General features: G+C 29.2%; 1 protein-coding gene across 8 annotated transcripts in view; it reads right to left on the bottom strand.

The window, feature by feature from the left end:
• The window catches only part of LOC118203782 (ankyrin repeat and IBR domain-containing protein 1-like), a 253,441-nt gene that overhangs the window by 21,831 nt on the left and 205,351 nt on the right, over window positions 1-26,259 (bottom strand). For 7 of the 8 annotated variants that reach the window (XR_015040715.1, XM_085815207.1, XM_085815208.1 and 4 more), the window contains 2 exons: window positions 2,509-2,622; window positions 2,285-2,399 (listed from right to left, as the gene is read on the bottom strand). Coding sequence is in view for 6 of the 8 variants with exons in the window: in XM_085815207.1 (XP_085671333.1) it covers window positions 2,285-2,399; window positions 2,509-2,622 (229 nt within the window). In the remaining 2 variants the exon portion in view is untranslated. Of the gene's footprint in view, window positions 1-2,284; window positions 2,400-2,508; window positions 2,623-10,773; window positions 10,916-13,905; window positions 13,996-26,259 lie in introns of those variants that run through there. The other variant, XR_015040716.1, reaches the window with a different exon arrangement.

The following is a 26,259-nucleotide window of genomic DNA, read 5'->3' as shown; positions in this document are numbered from 1 at the left end:
TTCTAATTTCGACTATGCATAATGTATGCTTTACGCATGCGCACATTGAAAGAAATGTTTAATAAAGTAAACAAATAAATATTAAGCTTTTTTTTTTTTTGTTTTTTTGTAAATTTTGATACCCTTTAGATCATAATTGCTCTATATTTCATAAATTATGGTTTCATATTTTTAATTTTATAATTTCTGCATGCCATCTTACCAGATTTAAATTGATGATCTATAATCTGGAGAAACCGATAACCCGTAATTGCCAAAGTCCTGACGAGCCTGGATTAAAGACTTTTGACTGTACTTAGATAAAATTTCACTCTCTAATGATAGACAGGAAAAGATGAAAAAATCATGTTATACAGCTATTGATAAAAACAAGTAAATAAAACATAGAAGAGATCCTTATATCAAAATTAACTGAATTTTTGTGCAGTCTAGATATCTGAAACAATGGAGAATAGTGCATGACTTAATGAATAGTGCATGACATAATTTTACATAACTAGATTTTAAGCTGAATCTGTGATTAAAAATCAGATATGAACCATCAAGACAATGAATATACCCAGGATTTAACAGCTAAGGCAATGCATCTGAATTATGAATTCTATGTAAATATCACAAAAAATTATTAAAACTGAATACAGTTAACATTTGAACAAACTTCCATAACAAATAAATTCAAAATATTTGTTCTTTCTTCCTTTCCCTCTCTCAGTTCAATTTTTAAAATCTAAAATTTTAATAATTTTACAAAATGCTTGATGCAACATAAATATATAAATCTTAAAATAATAATTACCTAATTATCAAATAAAAAAAATTGTAACTATTTTTTAAAATGCATAAAATTGATAAATTTACAGCAAATAATATAAATTTGGATCAACAATAAATAAAATATTTTACAATTTTTATTTACTTATAAAATTATAATAGCTCCTAATTAACCAAATTCAAATAATTACTTATATAATTAATTATAATTCATAAATAATGGCGCTAATGATAAAGTATGTACAGACATTAAAAACATTATAAAACTTGCAATGTGATTAAATTTTATATGAAATAAGGAAAAAAATTAAGTACTGTCTGAGCAGTAATTAAGAACTAATTCATTTCACATTCTGAAAAATACATATGATTAACAAAGAATTTAATGACATTTAAAAACTTATATAATGAGAAGGATTTCAAATATCACTTTTGATAATTTAGATACATTGAGCTAATTTGTTATATAAATGCTTTTCTTAATTCATAGTATTTTGAATGGATTTTTATTTTTAATGTTCTTAGACTGCATAAATACTTGTGATTTCCAAGTCAAAAAGTGTAAGTGTCTATGCAAAAGCTTGGATGCTGGTGAGAGTATGACCATACAGCAGCAAACACCAATCTAAGTAACTCTCAACATGTAAAAAACAACCATACAAAAATAAAATTAATCTCTAAAAGAATTCAAGTTTTGCAACTGACTTATCAAATTAGGATCTGATTATCTACACATGCATTTACAATGTCACGTAGTTCTCCGACTATGAACACTAAAGTTTCTTAAGTTATACATATTTTCATTAAAGATTTTCTACTTTCGTAGAAACCTTAATTCTGATTAATCTAGATACTTCCTTTTTTCTTCTTATGAAACTACCAAGTAAGCAGCTCTAAAATGAATCATTACTGCAAGTTTTTATGGACAAAGTCATTTACATAGTTTCCATAACAATTAAGAACATGAATTATGATAAAAAAAAGACATTGCCAAATTATACAGGCCTAGCCATTTAGGCATATTATGTGTTAAAAATAGCCTCATTCTTTGACCTAACTAGAAATTAACGCCATGTCTCACTTCTAAAACAAAGGAATATTCCAAAAAACAAAATACATAGGTCAGTAAAGCGATATATAAAAGCTCAGACATCATTCATAGAGACATTTTAACAGATTAAACTTGCATGATAAATCTAGCAGCTACATAATATGGATGTGTGTCCAAACCAGAAATTTCATAACACTATGCCAGCATGATGAAGCCAATACTTACATGAAGCTCATGTTTGATTTGAATTCAAAATATTTTATGGTTCTAGAATTTCTGTACACTTGAATATCATTTCAACAGCAAGATTTTAGTTTGGTTTTCTGATTACTTAATAAGCATGTCAAAATAATTAAATCACAGCATCTCCATACTGCAGCAAAAAAGTTGAAAAAAAAATTCATGAAATACAAAATTCTCAGAATTTCTCAAAGCTTTAAAATAGTTTAAAATCCCAATTACCTTTCGTCTCCATTTGAATATTCACTGCATTTTTCTAGCAGCTGCAATTTAGACATTTCAAGAGCAATAAGCATGTCCATAGCAGGATCTATGCCAGCTTCAAAAGTTTTAGAATCTAAAATTGGAGCATATCAATACATGCCATGAGAATTACATTTTTTAACAGAAACACAATATCATAATTAAAAAAAGTCTGATCTTAAAATAGTAATAGTTTCATATACCAGGAGGTTTTATAATTTCCCAGTGCTTGCATGTCAGGGAACAAAATTCATGTATTTCTCCAGTTCTGCAATTGCGAGCTCTAGGTCTTTTACAACCTTCACGAGAACATGTGCCTTGAAAAATATACAAAAGACTAAAATGTATTTTGCTAGCACTCATTTTTAAAATACAGAATTGTAGAAGCAATTTATTATCAAAGACATAGCATAATTTCCATTAAAATACAGTACAATTATTAAACTAGATTTACACATGCAATGCTGTCACCTTTGTGCAAAGTTATCTTTTAATGCCTTTATGAAGTGGAATTTCCAAATTAAAATGAAATTAACTTCAAATAATATTTATTTATTATATTAATATGAGATACACATAGGTTTGTCTGGCGCACCCATATTTGATGGAAGTATTTACTCTCCTGTACAACAAAGTAATGTTTTCAGGACATCAGTTTGTCTCAATTTTCCATCTCCCCCCCAAACAATTACCCAAAAAGGTTCGTTAAAATATTTTTACCCTCTCTCTGAGTTCACAGTCTACTTAGTCTACAGTTGCACTCACTCTAGTTAGCCCATTTGTCTTGCCTTTTTAGCTTCATTATTAAGAACACTTTCATCACACTTACACCATAAACAATTCAACAGCAAAATCACAAAATTTTTATTTAATTGAACAAAACTTAGAACTCCTTATGCAGTGTTAAGTGTTAGCATACATTTTTATATTTTTTTCACTCTTTCCTCAGTTTATCATATCAGTGTTAAATTTTCTTAATACGGTAGCTAGTAGTAAATGTTTTTTGCCTTTTTATTATTAAGGTTTTATGTTTAACTTTATTAAATATCACTATTTTTCCACTTATGCCACATAAAATTCAATCCAACAACACCAGATATTTAAAAACAGCATATCTTAAAAATTTGCAACAGACAGTTTAATGCACTGGAGGTAAAAATGTTTTATCCTATTCAGTGTTGCCACTGCTTGCTTTCAAATCACAGAGTTTGTTCGTCAAAAATTCATCAAAGTTTTACAAATATGAAATAGAAAATAAAACACATTTAAAATTCGGGCTTCAAGGTATATATGTTCAGGGAGAGGATTACATTATTTAAAATTTTATGGCTCTAGGTATAATCATTTTCTCATATTATGAAAAACATTTATGGAAATTCTTTATTACTTAATTTCTTTAAAAATAATACAAGGTGATAATATTTGGTGGCAACAATTTGAAAAGTGATACACCATTTATAATTGATTTAATGCAAAATCTCATTTCAAGATTAATGGCCCATTTGGTGTGATGTATTTGGCAAGATGGAGTAGGACAACAGTTATATTCTTCATTCATGATTTTTAATTAAAAAACAGCTTTCTTCCCAAATAATGCTGTTATTGGAAATTACTTTCTCTGTGTGTCTGTTGCTCTTTTTACAAAAATATTACTTTTTTTATTCACAATTGGAAGTTTTGTTCTGTCTGGTACTTCTGAAGACATTTGCCCAAATATAATTTTACAATAATTTTGTTGCTTTCCTTTCAGAGAGGAAGATGGACAGAGATGGACAGACTCTCTTGTTTTCCTGAATATGAATCAAATATTGTGACTGACACATCCGGAATATTTTCTTTTGTATTCATTAGTAGCACTCCTTGAATATGAGTGCCCTGATTTCAAATAGGACATTTCAATTAAGACACAATAACATGCCAAGCAAATACTAATTCAGAAGTCAAACAACAAAAATCAGCATTATATTTTCAAATTTTCACAGGACTAGTTTCGATAGTTTTACCGAACCACCATCCTCAGCTGCAAAAACGCAAATGAATGAGATAGGATATAATGATTAGATAAGATAAGAAAACTTGGACAGAAAATAAGCTAGTGGTGCCATCTGTTGATGACACTAGAACTAAAACATAATTCCTTTAAAGGCCGAAGGCAAAGATGGATTGGAATTAGGATCGTTAACTAGAGCAGAAAGATTTTTTTGAATGTGAAATGCCTCTAGAAAATCCAGTTCTCCAATGGAAGATGATTTTTGAATAATTTTGGCAGCAGAAAAATTGAAAGTGTGATTTTCAGATCAACAATGTTGGGCAAGAGAAGAAACTTTGAAAATATAACACTGATTTTTGTTGTTTGACTTTTGAATTAGGACTTTTCAAGTTAAGATATGATAGTGTCCCAAACAACAGAATATATCTGAGATATTTTATGAGTAATGTGAGAATATTCCAAGAAAAGGCTATAATTTTTAAATATATTGGAATGTATGTGGAACATTAAAAAAACAGCATGTTTCTACATGTAAGGATACTTAAAAAAATATACAAGGGATATTCTTTACATGTTCTAGGAATGGTCCAGAAATTTAAGCTCTAATTAGGATGCAAATCTGTAACCTTTTTAATATCGGAAGATTTCATTTGGGCTTGTATACAAGAAAACATTCTAGCCCACTCTCATCCTAATCACTCAATGCTTCAGGTATATTCCTTCCAGTAGATTAGAAGAGTATTTCAAATTGAAATATGCATGGACCATTCTGAAAATTTTTCTTGAAAATCACAAAATAATCCCGGAGATATGCTTCCGCAGGGTTCGTACACATTTCTGCACACAGAAATTAAGTACTTTTAAGGACCATTAATAAAAAAAAAAAAAAAAAAAAAAAATAATTAAGGACCTATGAGCAAATGGGAACTGAATAAATTCAATTAAAAATATTATCTATGCCTGAATTTCCCTTTTGTAATACCATCCTAAAAATAAATAGATCCCTAAGTAGTATGCATTATTACTAGACATGAATTAATTAACAGAATTGTTAATAAGTTTGAGAATAAAATTAACTTTATGCAATTTATCAAGTAGCATTAAATATTTTACACTTATAATAGTTGGTCATATTTGAAAGAAGATAAGTGATATTTATGTTTTACTAACAGTTAGCTTCATAATTAAGACACAATAACATGGCGAACAAATAATAAATTAGAAGCCGAACAAAAGTAGAAGTCAACCAAAATCAGCATTATATTAATAAACGCTGATTTTTGTTGTTAGACTTCTGAATTAGTTAGCTTTATGTTGATTTTTTTATGTCTCATTTTATCACATACTTGGTCAGTCTAGAGGTTTAGTAAATAAGCAGGTAGATTTTATGTCAAATGGCATATGTTAAAATGAGAAACAAGTTCTTCATCAGCATGATTCATAACAAAAAACTGAATGTTGTAACCACTGCTGCTTGTCTAAAGAGAGACCTGTTGATTAGAACAAACCTGAAAGGCCTGATGTAGGCACGGTTGGCAAGTGTTGAAATTTAGTCAGGCTTTGATGCAGTTAGTGTCGTAGCTTCATGTACAGTTACAGAGGTTGTAACCCAGTTAATAATATACTTTAAGGTTCCAATAAGCCATTAAAGCACCAGAGATGATAAGTTGTTTTGTATTATTTTAAGTCTCAGTAGATGGAAAGAATAAGTTTTATTTGGATTTTTACATTTTTATATTTTATCGTGTGACCACAGTGAGTATTAATGAAAGGCAATAACTCGCTTTAATATGTAGAGATAATTTTTAAGGGTAAACAGTTATTTATAAATAATTAAATTAGGTAGTTTGATAACCTTAGTCATTATGGATTTACATGACTATTATTAAATTTTATTTTTTAACAATATTTGTTAAAAAAGCCCTATTAAAATCAAAATCTAATAAAATTTCACGGTTTAAAATCTGACATGACAGAGATTCTTAAACAATATTATGATAATTACACATTAAAAGCTACAAAACATTTATATTTTGTAATAACAACACTCAACAAAATATTTATCCATCATTTTAACTTGAAGCCTTCCCAGACATTTTGGCTAGTTTATATCGATTTTCTTCTCTTTAAGCATCTTTTCTAACAATTAAAAATTTGTCTCAATATGCAAACCAATGCTCTCACTAGTTTCTGCGTGCTTTATCTTCTAACTTGTCAACCTCTCCACAACGTACCTATGAGGGTTTAATTGATCTGGTAAAAGTTAAATCGTCCAAACCCCAGGCAGACGTGAAGCATATTATTGCTATGTCTGAAATTAACTACAATATCAGACAAAGGTTTAAATAAGCCTCTTATTTTAAAAGAACTTGGAACATAACAGTATGTTCTGATGCTAACAAAATCAATTACAGCTCACGGTGACAAAATTAAACAAGAATAGTCAAATTCAAACTAATAATGTGGACTAGTGGTCAAAGAATATACAATTTAATTTTAAGGTACTATTCCGTTTTGAGGACCGCAAAAAATCACAAAACTATTGCTGATGGCAGTGCTGCAAAAATAATTGCGGCAACCCTAACACAAGAAAGGAAGTATAATATAATAGGAGATAACTATTTAAAGATTACTGTTTTAATTTATACGAAAGGTTAATTTCATATAATACGTTTTTATTATTATAATTTATATAAAAAAGGCTAAACATAACCTAAGAGAAGCATAAGAGTAAATAACTATTTCAGATCATTATTATAATTTATATAAGAAAAGGCTACACATAACTAAATAGATTCCTGCATCACTATTTCCCTACCGAGTTATTGCTAAAACATAATTTCATCTCCTTGGTTGTTCAAACACAATTTTCTATAATGAATGAATGATGCCTTTTCTTTGAAAAAACAAATTCTATTGCAGACTTTTCGTCATGGGGAATTCCCAAATTGTTAAATCCATAGGATATCAAAAAAAGATTTAATAATTAAACTAGTATTTCAATGGCATCTTAAGGAATATAGAACATTCTAAACTTACGCAATTTGAAATTAGCGGGTACGCTAGATTTGGCGTGCTGTTAAATGGGCGAGTTTGCTAGATTTGGCGCTTTTGCGCATATATTTTTGCTGCAATTTTTTACGGTCCTCAAAACGGAATAGTACCAATTTTAATTTAATCTGGCTCAATAACTCTATCATATGAGGAAATAGAAATGGGAAATTATAGTAAAGGCTGAAATCATTAGTAATTGGGTAATTTACATAATAATAACTGCACATATCTTTGAAGAATAATTTTCTTTATGTATTCAGTTTTTTCTTTAACACATTTCCTTTTCATTTTAGAATTTTTGGATTTAATTGAGGATTTCTATTCTAAAAAACACTAAATGCATTTAGAATGTATAGAAAAAGCAGCTAATTTTACTTTTAGTAATATAAACATTCAGAAGAAATATGAAATATATATAGTAAAGGCCAGTTACAGAGCTGATATGGCAAAATTTCTAGAATTTAGTGACACACCGAACAACAAAATCAAGAAATAATAAAACTTTTAGAATTTCAGATCAGGCATTGGAAGAATTTAGAAAGGCATTAGGCAGCAGAATTTAGGATCAACAGAGATTGCATCATGTGGGAAAATGCCTAGTGCCAGCTATGTGCATGATGCATCAAAAGATAGATGAATCTTTTAAATTGTAAGTTTTCAATTTCTTTATTAATAAAAAAATCCCTTTCTATAATGCATGCCCATGTGAAAAGATTAGAAGCATTTTTGATATTTTCCATGCTTGTGTCTAGTGAAAAGTAGAGAAAATAAAGAGAAGATTCTAGTATCAGAAATAAAACATTCACATATTTTGTTTTCATTGTTCTTCCAGATGTTCTCCAAAAAGTAAGAAATTCACTGCAAACATTCTGTAAAATACATCCATTCCCACATAGCACAAAAACATCCTTGGGATATCACAAGAATGTTGCTCGCGGGATATGCGCATATCCTCAGGACATCCCGGAATATCCCGCGAACCTCCTAAACACCTCCTCCCGAGTGCTTAATGTCACATCCCGGGATATCCTCAGGACATTCTAACCAAGTCCCATCGACAGCGTGCGGGATGTTATTAGGATATGAACTCCTACTTACTACACCCTCAGGACATCCCGTAAAATCCCAATTTCCTCCTAAACTCATCCTCCTGAGCGCTTAATGTCACATCCCAGTATATCCTTAGGACATCCTATCTACGTCTCACCGACAGCGTATGGGATGTTATCAGGATTTGTAACACTAGTTACAACATCCAAAGGGATATTGTAACACTCACATCCCAGTATATATACAGAGGAAAATTCCAGTGAAAGTATGTGAAGGTGTGATGATCTAAAACCTACTTTTTTTTTACACAGATAGTCTCAAATCGTTCTCCTATGGTTACTATGGAAAAATCAGAAATGTTGAAAATATGTATACAACTTATTTTGTTTTTAAATCTGAATTTGTGAATATATTAAAACTGAGCAAGGAAATTAAAATGAATTATTAATACAAAATATTAAAACTGAAAATTTTGCTTTTATTTTTAAGATATTAAAAATCGTTTGATTATTTTTAAACATCCAATAGCCCCCAAATTGAATTATTCATAATTAAATTATTTTACAAAATCAGTTTCTAATTTCAGTTAATTTGTATTAAAAATTGAATAATAAAATTTCCCATTTAATAATCTTTACATAAATGAATCATCTTTCTTTAAAACATGTAAGGAATTTATAGTGTTTTGATGACACTGTTGGGAAATTGTTAAAAGGAATAAATTGTATTTTTAAAAATAAATCAATTCCTAGCCTCGAATAAATAAATATGTTTTCGTAACACGAGAATGCTGCAGGCTTTTTTATATATTTAATATTTAGTTGTAAAAATTTGACATTATGTTAACAATTCTTTATATCATTCAAAAGGTAACTCAAGAAGCTCTTCTAAAATTCTATCTTTCTGCTCACACAATTAAAAAAAAAAATCTGAAAGGCCTCAGATTTTAGCAGTCACTCAAAGAGGCTAAAAGTTTATGAATGCATAGATTATCAATACAGATGGGGCAGTGGAAATAGCAAAACATTTTATAAGATACTGACACCAGAAAGTTATATATCTTCTATATATTTGAAAAAATGAAGAAATATATCATGTAATTATGTAGAAATATTAAAATGTTTTCAATTAGATATATCATGAATTAAATGCATTTTAAATCAATCAGATTAAAAATTAAAAAAAGCATTGTTAAGAACTGTGTGTAATGCTTTTAAATAGCTTGGCTTGTTAGTCAATAATATATTAGATTTTAAAGGTAAATATGTTAAATTTTGCCAAATGGCAAGACCTGAATGAAAAGCGAAACATGTTTACGACTGACGATATGAAGTCAGATTTCAAAACTAATAGCCCTTTTAGATTAAAAAAAAAAGTTCTGAAAATAATTTGCAATGGTTCATTGGTATTATTTTATGCAAAATTCAGTAAAATGAAATTTACCCGTTGAAATCAGCACCAAATTAAACTTTGTAAATTCTAGCGCATCTTAAAGGTTGTCTCATCCAGAATTTTATTACTAACCATTCATTTCAGAGCAAAATAAAACAGTAATTGCCATTTATATGACAATCAATATCAAAAATTTAAATCTGCATTTTACGCAACATAGAAAAACTTCAAAAGATCTACTGTTTACCATGCAATTAAGGCATTTTATTCTGCTATCAACTCTACCAATTATTAATTCCATTAAGTATATTCAGTTTACTCTTTCTGCTCAATATATGCAATGTAAAATTTTCCATAAATTTATTAATTCATTTTATTTTGAAGTGAGCTTTTATTCAACTCTCAATGTCAACGAGAATGTTTAGTTCATTTTTTATTCGGTCTCAAAAGAGAAAACAAAATAAGTGGATTTATGAATCAAAATACATGAGAAATCACAGTGAGAAAAGCACTGCTACCTTAAACTGTGATTATATATAACAAATGCAGTGAATTATAGTTAAAAAATAGTGAAATTATTTATATTTCTGAACTATTTCATATATAACATTTTCAATTTCGCATATGTGGCAATTTAAGAACTTTTTTACGTATACCAATTTTTTGAAATATCTGCAAATTTTTGTATCTTCAAGGAAAGCTTATTCTTTCACCTTTAGTATATAAGTAATGGTAATTTACCAGAAAAAATTATTTAATGGGAAATACAGAAAAATATCTAACCACTTACCTTTGTGACTTCATCTGCAAAGAGACTAAAAAAGTCATTCAGCTAAATCTGCTATAATAAATATTTATAATAATGCTAAATTATGCAATATCTATTAATATGACAAATTTTTGTAAAGCTATTTATTTGGATGAAAAATAAACACATTCAGAAATTTATGGCACTATATTATGATTAACAGAGGAAAAACAGTTTTCAAAATTCAAAATAGTTTTTATTAATCCAATTTATCACATTTTATTTAAATTCATGAAAAACAATCTTATATCCATGTATTCTTATGTATATAAGAACTCTTGATAAATTGGATCTCTGTCATTGCCTTTCACAGCACCTAAAATAAAAAAACACTCACAATTACTATATGTGAATATAATTCATAATTAAATTTAAACAAATGACTATTAGAATGGAAATTAAAGGAAGCATTTAAAATATTTTTACATTTAGTACCTATAAACAGAGTAGTAATTATTTGATTTTTCGATTATAGTAAAATAAACATGGGGGATGCCTTTTAAAATTTTTTTATGTCAGAAAATAAACTCAAACCACCAGTTGAACATATGAGCAGTTTTATCAATCAGCCACTGGTAGGTAACCTGGATACTGAATCAACATATAAAGTTGCCAAGATAAAGAGAGAAACAAAATTATGATAATCACATCTTACCTATTCATAAAACTATTTTAAATTTAATGTGTAGGCAAGTCCAAAAAGAGTGAGAATGAATTTATTTTGCAACACAAAAGTAAAGTCTTGCAGGAGCAAAAAAAAACTTGTCTCATGAGATTGGCAAGTAAAAAATAATTAACTGCATCTGGTAACATTTATCTGACAACACATAAGTAATTGTTAGCTATGTGCAGAAAATAAAATCTGATCAGGGGCGTAGCTAGAGGGGGGGCATCTGTCCCCGGGTGCAGAATCCAAGGGGTGCCAAACTGATGTTAGAACATTTTAGAATTAAATGTTTTCCATCCTTGGCAAGCAGTAGGGAGCACGAAATCTTCAGTTGTCCCTGAGCGCTGAAAACCCTAGCTATGACTCTGAATCTGATCATGTTAATGCAATTTTAAACTTTTGAATTTAACCGCAGAAATTTACCAAAGTACTTGTAACAGTAGTAAATGAAGATGTGGCTAATCTTTACTGTATGGTACACCTTGGTTTCTGTCTGAAAAAAAATCGCAAAGTGGTATTGGTTGTTTGTGAAATGTGGAAGCCCATTGCATCAAATAAGTTTTTCGGTAACCCTAATGTTGATAATGTTGGCAAAAGTAGCCTTTGGGGGGGGGGAAAACTTTTTTTTTTTTTTTTTTGTCAATAAAAAGGAGTTATTTCTGCAAATATTGCCAACGTGCTGTGATAAATTTAGTTTTGGGCTACTTTTTTTAATAGTAAACCTTTTGTACAGTCCCAGGTTTTTGGTTCTTACCATTCTTTACAATTGCTGTGTTTGGTTGCACGGAAGTGGTATGGTCTTGTATTTTGAACATGCTATTTATTATTTTGGTGTGGGTACCATCATTTGAGTATGTCTGAGGTGACTAAGAGATGAAAAATTTAATTGAATTGCTTACCTGGAGGATGGTGGTGTGAAGCCTAAACATATGCACGTGAAAAAAAAGTATGTTAAAAAAATGACGTTTCATTTATTTTTTTGTCTCTGTGTGTTAATTTTTCTTAGAAGATTTGTTGTTTAATGTTTTTATGTTAGGAAATATGTATTTTTGGTAACTTATTCCTCTCTGTTTGTGTATTTTTGGTTTTCTGTGTGTTAAGACAGTGGCGAATTTTTTCTGGTAACTATAATATTTTTAACTTTCTGATTTTCTTAAAGTGAAAATAGATCAATGTGTACATGGACAAAGTTAAGGCAGTGCACAATGCCCAGTTTGTGCAGTTCTCTGTTTTAATAGGTCGATGTGTACATGGACACAGAGTTTGTATATTTCTTTGACTTGTTATTTTGGTTTTGTGTAGCGGCCACCTTTAAATTGGTGCCGATCCTCTCAGGTGACGATCTCGATATAAAAAAAAGAAACGATTCGCCAAGGGTTACAGTAGAGTAAATTTTTACCAAAGATGTTCAACAATAATCACCATTTCAGTGGTTTAAACACTAGTGGAGCAGTATGCAGAGATGAAGATTTGAGTTTTGTTTACACAGCATGATGGTTTAGGCACTCCAGCCATTACAGTGAACAAAATTATAATAAACATAGCCACAATAATTGTCTATAAATATTGACGTATAACACTGCATTAACTAATATATTTCTAATGCTAGTATATACAGAATCCTTAATCGAAGGGAAAATCAGAAGACTGTGCATGCATTTTCCTTTAACTGAAACATGGATTTGACCATACAAATCTCAGTCTTACGGGACATGCCACACTATGCAGATAGACAGTAAAAAGTGCTTGTGTTGTTTTTATTTGTTAGAGGTATGAAATAAATATACTTCTACATTTTAATTTTTTCTTTTCTTGTTTTACATTTGGATTACCTATCAAAAAGTAAGGAATTTTGATATTATTACAATATCGGAGTTAAAATAACAATTATTGGACATGTTAAAGTAATGAAAATTTTAAATTAGGTTAAAAAGTAACCCTTAATGTGGCATATTTTTGAATTAAACTCTATTGACATTAAAAACAACAAAACGTCCCTCTTTATTAAGGACTTTAATTAACTAATTTTAAATACGGAGCTATGAATGAATTTTTTCCCTTGCATGTTATAATAACTGAAACAAAATTACTCTGATACAGTCAAAATTCCTAAATGCAAGTACATAAAATTTACTTTAGCAATTTAAAGAGATGAGACACACTGAACACATGAATAAATTTCTATCAAAGAATAATTTATTAAATTTGGCCCGTTCCATAGTAAACTTTAACCATTAGATTACCATTATCAGTTTGAAAAGCAAGTCATATGCCAGATCTTGGATGTAAAAGAAATGCACAAAATAATATACAGATTATTGAAAAATGATGTATACCAATGTTTATAGATATGATTAAATGCAACAGAAAATTTACTGTCACAACCACACTTTTAAGTGAAATTATTATTTTAACATTTTACAATATTTAAGGTATGGCATTAAATGCAACATTATGTGCCTGGATATAAGTTAGTAAATTAAAAAAAATAATAATAATAATCAAAGAATGAATGTCATGAAAAATTTCAAAAACAAGCAGAATTTAATTTAGAAGACCTTTAGACACTTATGATAAATAAATTTGAGAATTCTTCACCCAAAATTAAATTATAATTAACTAAAACCAGTTTGACTGACCTTCTACAAAATCCTTCAGCTGCAATTTTTTCTAGTTTGAAAACCAAATTCTTCTCCACATGGTAATAACATCTTAACCAGTTGAAATTCCTGCAGAAAGTTTGATAACACAGTAATAGAATTAATAGAATAGAAAAATTAACACAAAAGTATAGAACATCATTTAAACTTAACATTATTACAAATTTTGGTGCTTTCTGACTATATGCAAAGCTGTGAAAATTGGCAAAATGGTTAGTTTATGGTTCATATCTACTGCTCTGTTCACAAGTAGTAATTCAAATAAGCACTTTATAAGAAACAAGACATTTTAGGATGCACACACACAAAAATATATACATTGGGTCAATATTCACATATTTTTCATCCAATGGAATACTATTCAGAAATAAAGATTAAATATAAAGCATGTAAATACATGTGTGTGGTATGCATATTCATAGTTTGCTATTATCGCGTGCATACTCTTGCTGTTTTAGCATAAGTTGAAGCTGTGAGGGCAGATAAGAAAGTATCAGAATTTTTCATGTATAAGAAAAGATTGCCCTGACAATAGTATCTCAATTGTTTAGCACTGACATTTACATAGCACATTAGAAATATATAGTAATATATGTATAATAAAAAGATAATTGCATATTATTAATTCATTTTTTTAAATGCCAAACTTTAACAATTCTTTCACATATAATTAAACAGAATTCTTTCACATGAACATCTAAAATCCATTCTTAACTAAATAAATAATAAAACCATGTAAATTTCTTATCAAGCCCATCATTTCCGAAATGTCTACTTCTGAAAGTTCCCAGCATTTCTCAATATATTATTAAATTACTAAACTAAGCATCAATGATCGTCATGTTCGCTAATGTGGCAATATCTTTCACACTTCTTTGTTACCACAAGTAACAAGTAGGCTTCAATAAATCTTTAACTGTTACATGCTACTTTTGTCTAAAATTTGTACAAATAATAAAATTAAATGAGCTCTTTATAATATGCTCAAAGAAATAATTTTGTATGAAAATTTGTATGTTATATATTGGCCTGATTAATGATTCAGGAAATAATTCGGGTTTTCAAAGTGCTTCCAATAATTCAAATTTCAGCTTGTGTCAAAATAAAATCTATAACACAAAGATAAGCAAATTTTCTTATGAACAATGCATTTTAACATTATTCAATCACTGGCAATCACACAGTACTGATTGCTTCAATAAACATTACTGTAACTGTGTTATTTAAAAGACTGTAATGTTTTAATTATTTCCTTAATTAAAACATTACAGTCTTTTCCTCCTTCTAACACCAAAAGAAAACCCAGATAAGAAATATAAAAATATCAGTAAAAATAAATTATATTATTGAATGACACTTTACATTAATTACACTTATGCATATATTATTTTATTATAAATTATTTCAAAATCAAAGAAGAGAAGTGGGAGAAACTTTAATATTGACATTTCTAAAATGATATAAACATTAACCATTTAGTACAGTTTGTTATTTCAGGCAAAAAGAATTCACTTTTCTGGATAGCATTTATATTTCCATCTCACTTTCAATGAAACATTAAGAGAAATGCATATAATTTAAACACCAGTTTATTTTATTTATCAGACAGATTATGTCAACTCGAAAAAACCTATCAGTAAAATTCGGTAGTAATAATTCTGAATGTTAGGCAACTTGCAAGATTCAACAAAAATTATCAATACTTTTATTATAATGACAATATTACAGTAACATGAACATAAAATTAAACTGCATATAACTATAAAATAAGCCAGCATATAATAATGGTGCATTGGTTTCAAAAACAATGGGCTCGATGAAAAAATACATGTATTATGGTAGCTATTCATATTCTTCAGATTTCCTAATATTCTCATGTTCATTTTACATAACTAAAGTATCTAAAATACAATAAAAATGCAAACAATATTTATGAGAAAATGTCAAAAGCAATCATAAGCATTTGATTGAATGACCATATTTTGTCTTCCTGCAAGTCGAATCTTAAAATGATATGCAGTTTGAAAAATGCTTAATCCTTTTATAAAATATTCAAAAAAGATTTTAAAAAAGTACTGTTCTGTTATCAGGACCGGGTTCAGAATTGTATTTATGTATGCTTGTATATTTGTATGTTTGTGTGTCTACATATACACATCTATGCACATACTTACGAACACAGGCTCATACATTTCCGACTCTGGTCCCAATAACAGAACAGTATCCCCAAAAAAACTTGAATTACAAACTAGATTAAGATAATGTTTCAACCATACATATTTTGGACAAAACAATGCAAACTCTTATTTTTATACAATTGTTCAAACTATTTAACATAAATTTATTGCTGCAATAAAATAATAAGCAATCTGATCACACATATTATTTTGAAACTGAATGCATAAACTAGACTAAAAAAAATTCAGTCATAAACATTTGGATAGCAGGGCAAATTAGATATTTGAAAAGACAGCTAGCCATTGAGATACACGTAATTCACGACAGAATGGCAACAATTCATAAAGCTGTGAAACATTTAACTGTCAAAATGACATAAATAAGTATAAATTCGAATAGCAAAAAAAGTAAACATACAAGTATTGCAACTGAACTTACCTTTCATGCAACAAAAAATATCCATACAAGTTAACCTCATGGCACAGCCATTTTGGATTTCGTTTCAAATCAGACAGATGTTTACGGATTTGCGGAAGAATACGAGGAACTAGTAGTTTGCCGGATACAATGTGCAATGACGCGAAAGAATATAGTTCTGTAGAACTTCCTATATTATTCCGTAATAAACAGTAATATTTCCTAATTTTTTCTTTATCTAATTAATTAATTAATAGGGAAATAGTTAAATAATGCCGAATTCATTTTTAATGAAATGTAAAATTTTGCATGTATGGGACGACCACCTTCCGTCCAATATTTCTGAGAATATAAACAAATTTTGGAATCTGAGAGTATCAGTAAATAAATATATAGAATATCGCCTCTCAAACGACCACTTCTGAAAGTGACCAATAGTTCTGAGATTATAAATAAATATTGATATTAAGCATTATTTCTATAAGACGACCATCTCTATATAAGACCAAAGTTTCTAGAATCTTGGATAGTCATCAGAGATGTATCTTTACTGCGAAATTATCGCACGACTGTAATTCAATATCAATAACAGATCGCGCGATTGAAAAACATTTTCTGTCCTGTAATTAGAGGAAAAAAATTTTCCTTATGAGGTATTTCTCCCGCTTTCCTAGCGTGCCTTCGTTGTGTAATAGTTCTGCACGCTGGGCCGGTATTCCAGAGGTCCGTCCTTCGATTCCCGGCGAAGGCAGTTGCTAATTTTTCATGTTTCCTGCTTCCAAAAAAATACCTAATGTCTCTATATCCAAATTTAAAAAAAAATTCGTTTCCATAATTAAATATATCTATATCTAATTTTACCTATATTTGTAGTAGGGTTTGTAATCTGTAAGTAATTATACATGTAATTTATAAATTTTTTATAAAAAAATATATGTTATTTAGAATTTTGCAAATATTCTAGAAAATGCTAATCCATTGAAAAAAATCTTTTCCATGACTAAATAAATTTTTAAAAACGTAAGAAAAAAACAGCAGTTAAAATTAATAACAAAATAACAAAAATAAATCATCAATCATATCAATATTTTTAATGTACAGCATTTAGAAACAACTTAGTAAAATACATATGAAAAATAAAATAATGTGCAAGTTTCAGATGTGCAATGTCAAAAAATTAAAACTGGTAAATTTGAGAACAAATATCCTCAAAATGTTTGACAACGAAAGTCCTCCGGACAATGCAGAATGAATGTCCTCAGGATGTGAAATTGGTGAACTCCTCGGGACATCTGAGAATCAACATCTTCAGGACATCCTGTCATATCCCGGGACATAGCGACTTAAATAAGACATCCTCAGGATGTTAAATTACGATCTCCTCAGGACATCTGAGAATCAACATCCTTAGGACATCCTAAGTATGTCCCTGGATATTGCGACTTAAATAGGACATCCTGAGGATGTTTTGTGCTATGGGGGTTATATGTTGAGGTGTTACTTTGGTAGATGGTTGCACAGATTTTGGCGATTTTTCTTTTGGCGAGCGATACGACTTATGGTAAACCCATTGCTAGACAAGTTATTTATGGTAACCGTTACTTGTCATTTTATTTAAAAAATAATGCGTTTTCTTATGCATAAATTCTGTGTTTTAAATATTATTTATGGTTTCTAAATATTAAAAATCAATTTAATTTTGCCTTTTTATTTGAAATAAAAATTTTATTCTTTATGATATTTTATGGAATTTTATCTTGTGGATGATGTAATGAATGACATCACATTACTTTAAAAGTAATTGGTTTTAATATCTATAACTTTAATGTTTTAAACATTATTTATGGCTGTTAAATATTAAAATAAATTTAATTTTACATTTTTTAAAAAAATGATTTTATTATGTATGATTATTTAAATAATTTTAAATCTATTCATGATGTAATCGGCTCCGTGATTGGTTACATAATATTTGTGCATTACCGCGATATTTTAAAATTTTATTATTAATCTCTTCAAATTCCTTAGATTACATTTTTCAAATTTTTTTACAAATTGTTTCCTTAAATTACATTTTTAAAATTATATTACCGTTTTGGATAATGTTCCATAAGCCGGGTAAGTTGGCGCCAAACTATTTTGGTCTTCAAAATTTGGCGAATTTTTTTGGCGGTAATGAAAACACTAAGATGTGATTTTTAAACATAAACAGAATAGTAACTTTCAAGTTTTGTAGTAGTGAAACACCATTATTTTACGTAAACAGAATAGTAAAATGAGATGATAAAATACTAGATATGTAAAACAAAGTCCAACAGCTTTGCAGATAAAAACATAGCCCTATCTATGCAATTCATGATAAAACAGTAGAATGAGCAATTCTTCATAATTGAATAATTAATTGTAAATAATTATTGAGTAAATAAATATATACACTTATCAGATCAGAGCACTGCAAAGTGAGCTTAAAACGTAAACAGAATAGCAAATTTTTGTTTACAGTGGTGAACAGCTATTATTATGTGTAAATCAAATTGATTAAATTATAAAACAATGTGGTGGAATTCAACACACTAAAAAACTTTCGTTCGAAACTTTAACATCTTTCGATTGCCACAGGCAAGAAACAAAACTAAAAAAAATAACTAAATAAAATTGAATGAAAACATCCATAACTTCACCTCATCTGAAATCCAACATTCTCCCACCAACAATAGCTTAACCTTCTGAAAATATTTATATAAATATAATATTAAACATATATATATAATAATAATAATATTGAACAGTAACACTTTTAAGAACAAACACAGTATTGCTCTAGGTTTGCCTCAAGCAAACATACAGCTGGAAACCACAACCAAATCAAAATCGTGCCAAATAAAAAAACTCTCACCAAGTTTGGCGCTCAACCCGATTATGGAATATTAATCACAGTTTTCAAATTTTTTCATTGGTATCTAAATTATGATTCCAAATTTTTTGTGGTACTTATGAATATATGACAGGTTAAGTACTAAAAAAAAATGTAAGTACATATTTTTCTTTTTCTTTATAATTGTACACTTCAATTTTTATTAAAAAAATTAATACACTGTTTTCAAAAATTGCCGAGATATTTATTGCCACATATATTTTAATGTTAAATAATTATATCCTATAAAACTTATTTTAAAGGATTTGAATTTAAGTAATATTTTAATTCTTTTAAATGTTAGTATGATGTTTGTAATTCTATATTCAATTCAAGTACTATTTTAATCTAATTAAACGTTGGCACAATGTTTTTATAGCAGTGTTTTTATTCTACTTCTTAGCAGCTATATGAAAGTAATAATTTAACCTTTCTTTAGTATACCCATAGTAAATAGATTTACATTTGCCTGCCATCTTAAAAAATGACATTTTCAACAAAAAGTTAATCCATTATTTTTAACGATATTTATTTTTTTAAAGTTTCAAATACTTTATTATGTGTAAACTACACAAGTGATTGGTCCCAGCCACCACCCCAAGCTCTTATTGGACACGACTTCTGATGTCATATAGTGACGAAAAAATTCTCCACAGCATTTTTGTGCGCCAAAAGGCTTTTAATATACATAGTATTAGAAAAAAAGTACAATTCGATGTGCAGTCGATAACTGTTGAGCAGTATTTTTGTCATCAGATGAATATCGAAGTCATTTGGCAATAAACACTTTTTATAAGATATAAAAGTTAAGAAACAAAACAATAATGCATAAAAAAACAGCATGATAACTCCAATTGACAAAGTCAAATAAACGATATTATAAGTGCTTTAAAAATACCTTATCACTTTATTTTATTTTTAACCATAAATGAAGAGAAATTAATACCTAGAATTAGTAAAAAATTAATCTGACTATGAACAAAACCTTAAATAAAGAGAAATTAATGCCTAGAATTAGTAAAATATTAATCTGACTACGAACAATTTTGATACCAAACAAACAATAAATGAAAGGAAGGTTATTTAGTTAACAAAAAGTTAATTTTTATGAAGAAATAACTAGCTTTTACATTTATATCACTTTTAAAAACTCTTTTCTGCAAAATAAACCGCTGTTTCATGAAAACTGCGGCAGGCATCATTTACACAGTAAGAGTTAAGTAGTGCTATTTCTTGACATTGCTGAAGAAGCAAATCTTGTTAACGGTCTCCTGCTATATGAAATTATACAATATATTTCTTAAATATCAGTATTGTACTACGAATTGTACTGAATACAGATTGCTCAGTATTGTACTACGAATTGTACTGAATACAGATTGCTTAGCCAAACGGTATTTATGCATTATAAAGTTTCATCGATTCCATGAACATGATTTAACAATTTATAAAAAAAGTGCTGACATATTTTCTTATACTGTTATGTTCGTTTTAATTGCAAATATTCTGGTACAATGTACAAATTCACATTAACACAGGGCATAACCAAATCCAGACTAGTTATAAGCTCCCCTTGACATAACTCAAATGAAACTGATAGTTGAATCTTTTCAGCCTGACGTTATAAACGGCAACTAATAAGAACAGGGTTGGTGGTTGGGGCCAGGCGCTTGTGTAAACTATGTAAAAACAGCATTTTCCAAGATGGCTGACGATTGTAAAAACCGCGCCAACGTAAATCGCCAAAAATCCGTCCAACCATCTACCAAAGTAGCACCCCTGTTGATACCATGGAGACATTTTTCATTTTGATACATATTTTTCGAATCTTCTAGAATCATGGGTCTATAAATCTTGCTTTCAAATCCTTCTAAACAATGTCTAAAATCCTAAAGAAAAATTATTCCTACCGTTTCTGTAACAGCTAAAAGCCAGAAATATTTTGGAAAAAAAAAGGGGAGGGAAAAAGTATAAAATTAATTTTATAGAGAAAACTGATGCACATTCTGAGAATTTTGAATATTCTGAGATAATTACATGGGAAAAACTCTTACTATGAAAAAATTAAAAACAAGACATTTTTAATTAATTACATAGCTAATTTTGCTTTTGATAAGAGCTGTTTCTTAAATTGTGCTTTATAGCATTATACCTTGTTTATTTTTCAGATTCAAAGTTGCCAAAATGAAACTTTATAATATGACAGTGAAGTACAAAAATCTTTAATTTTAATGTTATTTTTTAAATATAATTTCAATGTATTACCACTATTTTAATGAAATTTATCAGTGTTACGATGTTTTCAAAAAAAAAATCGTCAAAACATTCTCAGATCTCGGAACTAAAAAAGTTTCTATAGCAACTAATCTTAAAATCACCAAAATGTTGAAAAGTCGCCAAATTTCTAACCGTTTAATTAAAGAATTCACATCCCCAAAAGCGAAAAGTTGTTTAAAAGCTCTTTATTAGAAAAAATGGATTTCGAAATGCTTATGTTTCACTTCTTGTCTAGAAACTCGAGTATCCCATCATTTATATTAGAAATAGAAACAAATTATGACTCATGAACCCATTCAAAAGATAACCATATATATGCCAGTGAATCGTCAAAATTATTCCTCCAAAACGCTAATTCACACTCAAAATGACAGTCGTAAAAACAGACAGAAATTTCAGATGATTAAAATTAACACACCATCTGGCACGTTGACAGGTGTGTGAAAATCTCCGTTTTTGTTCCCTTAAACTTCTTCTCACGACCTTGACCTTATCAGTATCTGTCCATCTGGCCACTCCCTCCTTTGGAATGCAGTAACGACCAGTTCAGTGTAGGAGTATTTCCTGTTTTTAAGCTTATTTGAAAATTTGTATTTGTCAGATACACATGCCCGATAACGTTTGTCTCCTGAAACTTTCTGGAAGTATCAAGATTTCTTATAGATTTTTGATTTATTTTTCCTACGATGAGTGCTAAATGCTTTTTAGATTTGAATAATCAAAAAGACCTTGAACTAGTCCATAATATTCTGTTTAGTGATGGAAATGAGGAACTAAATGCTGAAGCATTTGATGAAAGTGATGATGAAGAAGTGGATATTTTAGAAACATTTGAAGTGGATTCTGAAAGTATTGAAAGTGATTATAATGACTCAGAACTTGATGATGATGCTAAAAATGGTGATTTTTATGTAGGAAAAGACAAAAGCACTAAATGGGCAAAATTGCCCGGAAGAAAAAATGTCAAAGTTGGATCACAGAATATTACCACAAAATTACCTAGAGTAATCGGAAATGCGAAAGTTAATAAATACCCTTGGAACTGTTTTTTTTCCCTGATGAAATATTGTAAATAATTGTAAAATACACTAATAAATACATTTCTGATCTATTTAGTAGAGAAAGAGATGCAAGACTTACAGATATCATTGAAATAAAAGCATTTATAGGTATACTTTTATTAGCTGGCGTTTTGCGAAGTAATTGACAAATTTTGGAAGAACTGTGGCCTACTGATGAAATGGGTATTGAGATGTTTAGAACGGTAATGAGTCTGAATGGATTTAAATTTCTTCTAAGATGCTGTAGATTTGATGATAAAGAGACGAGAAGGAAAACAGATAAATTAGCACCTATTAGAGAAGTTTGTGGGAAAATGTAAGTGTAGTTATTGCACGGGACAAAATGTTTCGATAGATGAGAAATTAGAAGGTTTCAGTGGAAGATGCCCTTTTCGCCAGTACATTCTATCAAAACCAAATAAATATGACATTAAAATTTTTGCAGCCGTTGATGCTAAAACGCTTTATACATTGAATTTAGAAATATATGCCGGAAAACAGCCATTTAGCCATCTAGTGTCAATAATTCCCCACTAGATGTTGTTCTGCGATTATCGGAACCAATTTTCAACAGCAGTCGCAATATCACCACAGATGATTGGTTTACCTCTATTGATGTTGTAAAAGGCCTAAAAGATAAAAAACTTCCTTACATTGGAACAATACGAAAGAATAAAAAATAATTACCTCCCTTATTTTGTGAAATCTAAAGGAAAAGATGCACATTCAAGATTATTTGGTTTTTCTAAAAACTGCACTTTAGTTTCATACGTACCGAAAAAAGGCAAAAATGTTTTGCTTGTATTAAGTATGCACTTTGATGATGTTATAGATGCAGACACTGGAGATGAAAAAAAAAAAGCCAGATATAATCACATTTTATAATGATACAAAATGCGGTGTTAATGCTCTGGATAAAGATGTGTGGAATTCATAATTGCGCTTGCAATACAAGGAGATGGCCGATGATAGTATTTTATTCGATGCTAAATATTTCAGCTATGAACGAACTAGTTTTATTTTTGGGAAATCAGAATACTGTTCAGAACAGGAGAGAGTATTTGAAAATACTGGTGAAGGAATTAGTCAGTGAAGAAGTTGTTAGGCGCATGACTAAACGCAATTTATCAAAGGATTTGAAAATGAAACTTCAAACCTACATACCAACTGCTGAAGAAGGAAAAAAAAGCAAAGGTTCCCAATAATCAAAATAAACGCAAAAGGTGCTCTACATGTCAAACAAATAAGAAAAGTAGACTGACCCAAAACTCCTGCATAAAATGTGCTGAATATTTTTGTTTGAAACATGCAGTAATGATGTGTCAAAAATGTTCAAATGAAAACCATTAGAATCGAATTATAGTATAACTGATTAATTTTGTCATTTTATGTTATGCATTTTTATGTGAAATTAATTATTTGTGAACAACTCCCATATTTTAAATTTTTTTTTGACTGTATTAACATGTTTCATTGTGTGTGTTTTTAAACTGCATTTTAACCTGTGCAATAGTAATTGTAAATAATACATAAAAATATTAAAAAATAAAAAATAAGTAAATAAAAAAGAAAGAAAGGTCTGGGTGTAAAAGCCTGGATCTATAAAGAATAAAAATAGAAGATTTAAATCAATACAGATCACCAGAAAACATGTAAAATGGAGATGTATCTGACAGATACAGTGTGCCTAATGCCGCAAGTTTCGAGACGCGCCCTAAGAAGTGTTAAGGGCCTTCTGCTGATTTTGGCCAAAATTAAGAACTTTTAAGGACCAAAAATCGATTCCTAAAAATCTAAGGACTCTTAAGAACTGTACAAACCCTGGCTTGAAATACTGTAATCCACTGAAAGTTCTAGAAGTGTCATGAGATGATATGAAATGAAAATGAAATACCCCTAAGATATTCCAAGCAAGTAAAAACTATAAATTTTACAATAAAATGAATTATTTCATTACCTGTATTAAAACTATACAGCATTGCCATGTTATTTTCTTAAATTTTTAATTGAAAAAAATTTGAAGGATAAAGTATGATTTATTTTCTCATTAATGTATCTACTAATACGCTAACAATAGGAAGAAATATTTGTAGGTGGAAGAACTTCTGTGAAGTGATTGCATCATTCTTTGAAAGAACACGAAGGAAAGCATACACAGCAAATATTACTATTTGATTTTTGAAAGCCTCCTAAATATAGTCAAACAGTGATAAGTGTTACTAATTCAGAAGTCAAACAACAGTGATAAGTGTTGGTACTAAAATTATCAAACATCAGTCGATCATCACATTCTATCAGAAGATGGGACCCCACATTTAGACAAGAAAAAAAGTTACTTGAAGATGGTAGCAGATTAAGCCAAAATGGGAATGTGATCACTAAAGAAATGTGAGTTTAAGTTTAATAATATATGATGAAAAATAAATGATTGTTTGTTTCTCGAATTGCTAGCAAAGATTTAAATCAGTGGGAAAGATGTCCTGCATGAAAAATGAGATATAAAAGGTCTGCACCAGATGAAAACCTAGAACACTGATACCAAAAATGGAGGCAAAAAGTACACTAGGTTGAATGTTCTAGATAACTTACTCTTCATGACAAACACCGATAAAAAATTTTATTCATGGCTTCTGACAGGATATAAAACATGTCTTCATTACTGTGACTCAGAAACAAAACAAGACAGCAAGGTATAGAAGTACATGAGATCTCCTAAAGCCGACAATTTCAGAACGTACAAATCTGTAGGTTTGAGAGAATCTGCGAGAATTTAGGCACCATTTTCCGGAATAAAGTATGATTTTTGCTTGTGCCACATAATACCATGATAATAATACCTAACACATATTCATTATACTAGCTTGTTGATTCAATTCCCCCCCCCAAAAAAAAGAAAAACATAAAAGCAAAATCTAGTGGTAAACTCAGAAAAAATGTCTTACATTTGAACAACAATGCCCCACCACATAAGGCTCAGAGTTTTCTGATTATTATACAGTAATACAAATTTCAATTTCTTCCCAATCCACCATATTTATTACCTGCATCTCACTGATATATTTTTAAAAATTATTATTATTAATGCAGTATTTGTGTAGGTCACATTATAGTTATGATGCTGACTTTAAAGATGCCTATTAGGAACGGTTTGAAATCTATGGCTTTGACTATGAACTATCTATGAATTGTTTCCTGTTGAAATCAGATGCTTAATGGATTGCAATACTAAATGCATTGAAGTCAAAGGGAATAATATAGAAAAATGAGACAGTAATTTTAGACATATATCTCTTATAAGTGTGTTAGGCTTAAAATTTACAGACCATATTACTATATGCAAATTATCTATAGAATCACCATTTTTCACTGATTAAATAATTAAGATGCTCCTCAAACATTGGTGATCAAAAATAATCTTGCAGCCTATGTACAAAAGCTTCATTTTATGAATAACAACACAGTATAAAAGTTCACTTTTATTTGCTG

The sequence above is a fragment of the Stegodyphus dumicola genome, chromosome 4 (genome assembly GCF_044657685.1).
Source record: "Stegodyphus dumicola isolate Sdum_Otavi_A_Nest chromosome 4, ASM4465768v1".
Taxonomy (NCBI): domain Eukaryota; kingdom Metazoa; phylum Arthropoda; class Arachnida; order Araneae; family Eresidae; genus Stegodyphus; species Stegodyphus dumicola.
Note: the sequence above shows the minus strand (reverse complement) of the source record. Positions and strands in the feature narration are given on the sequence as shown.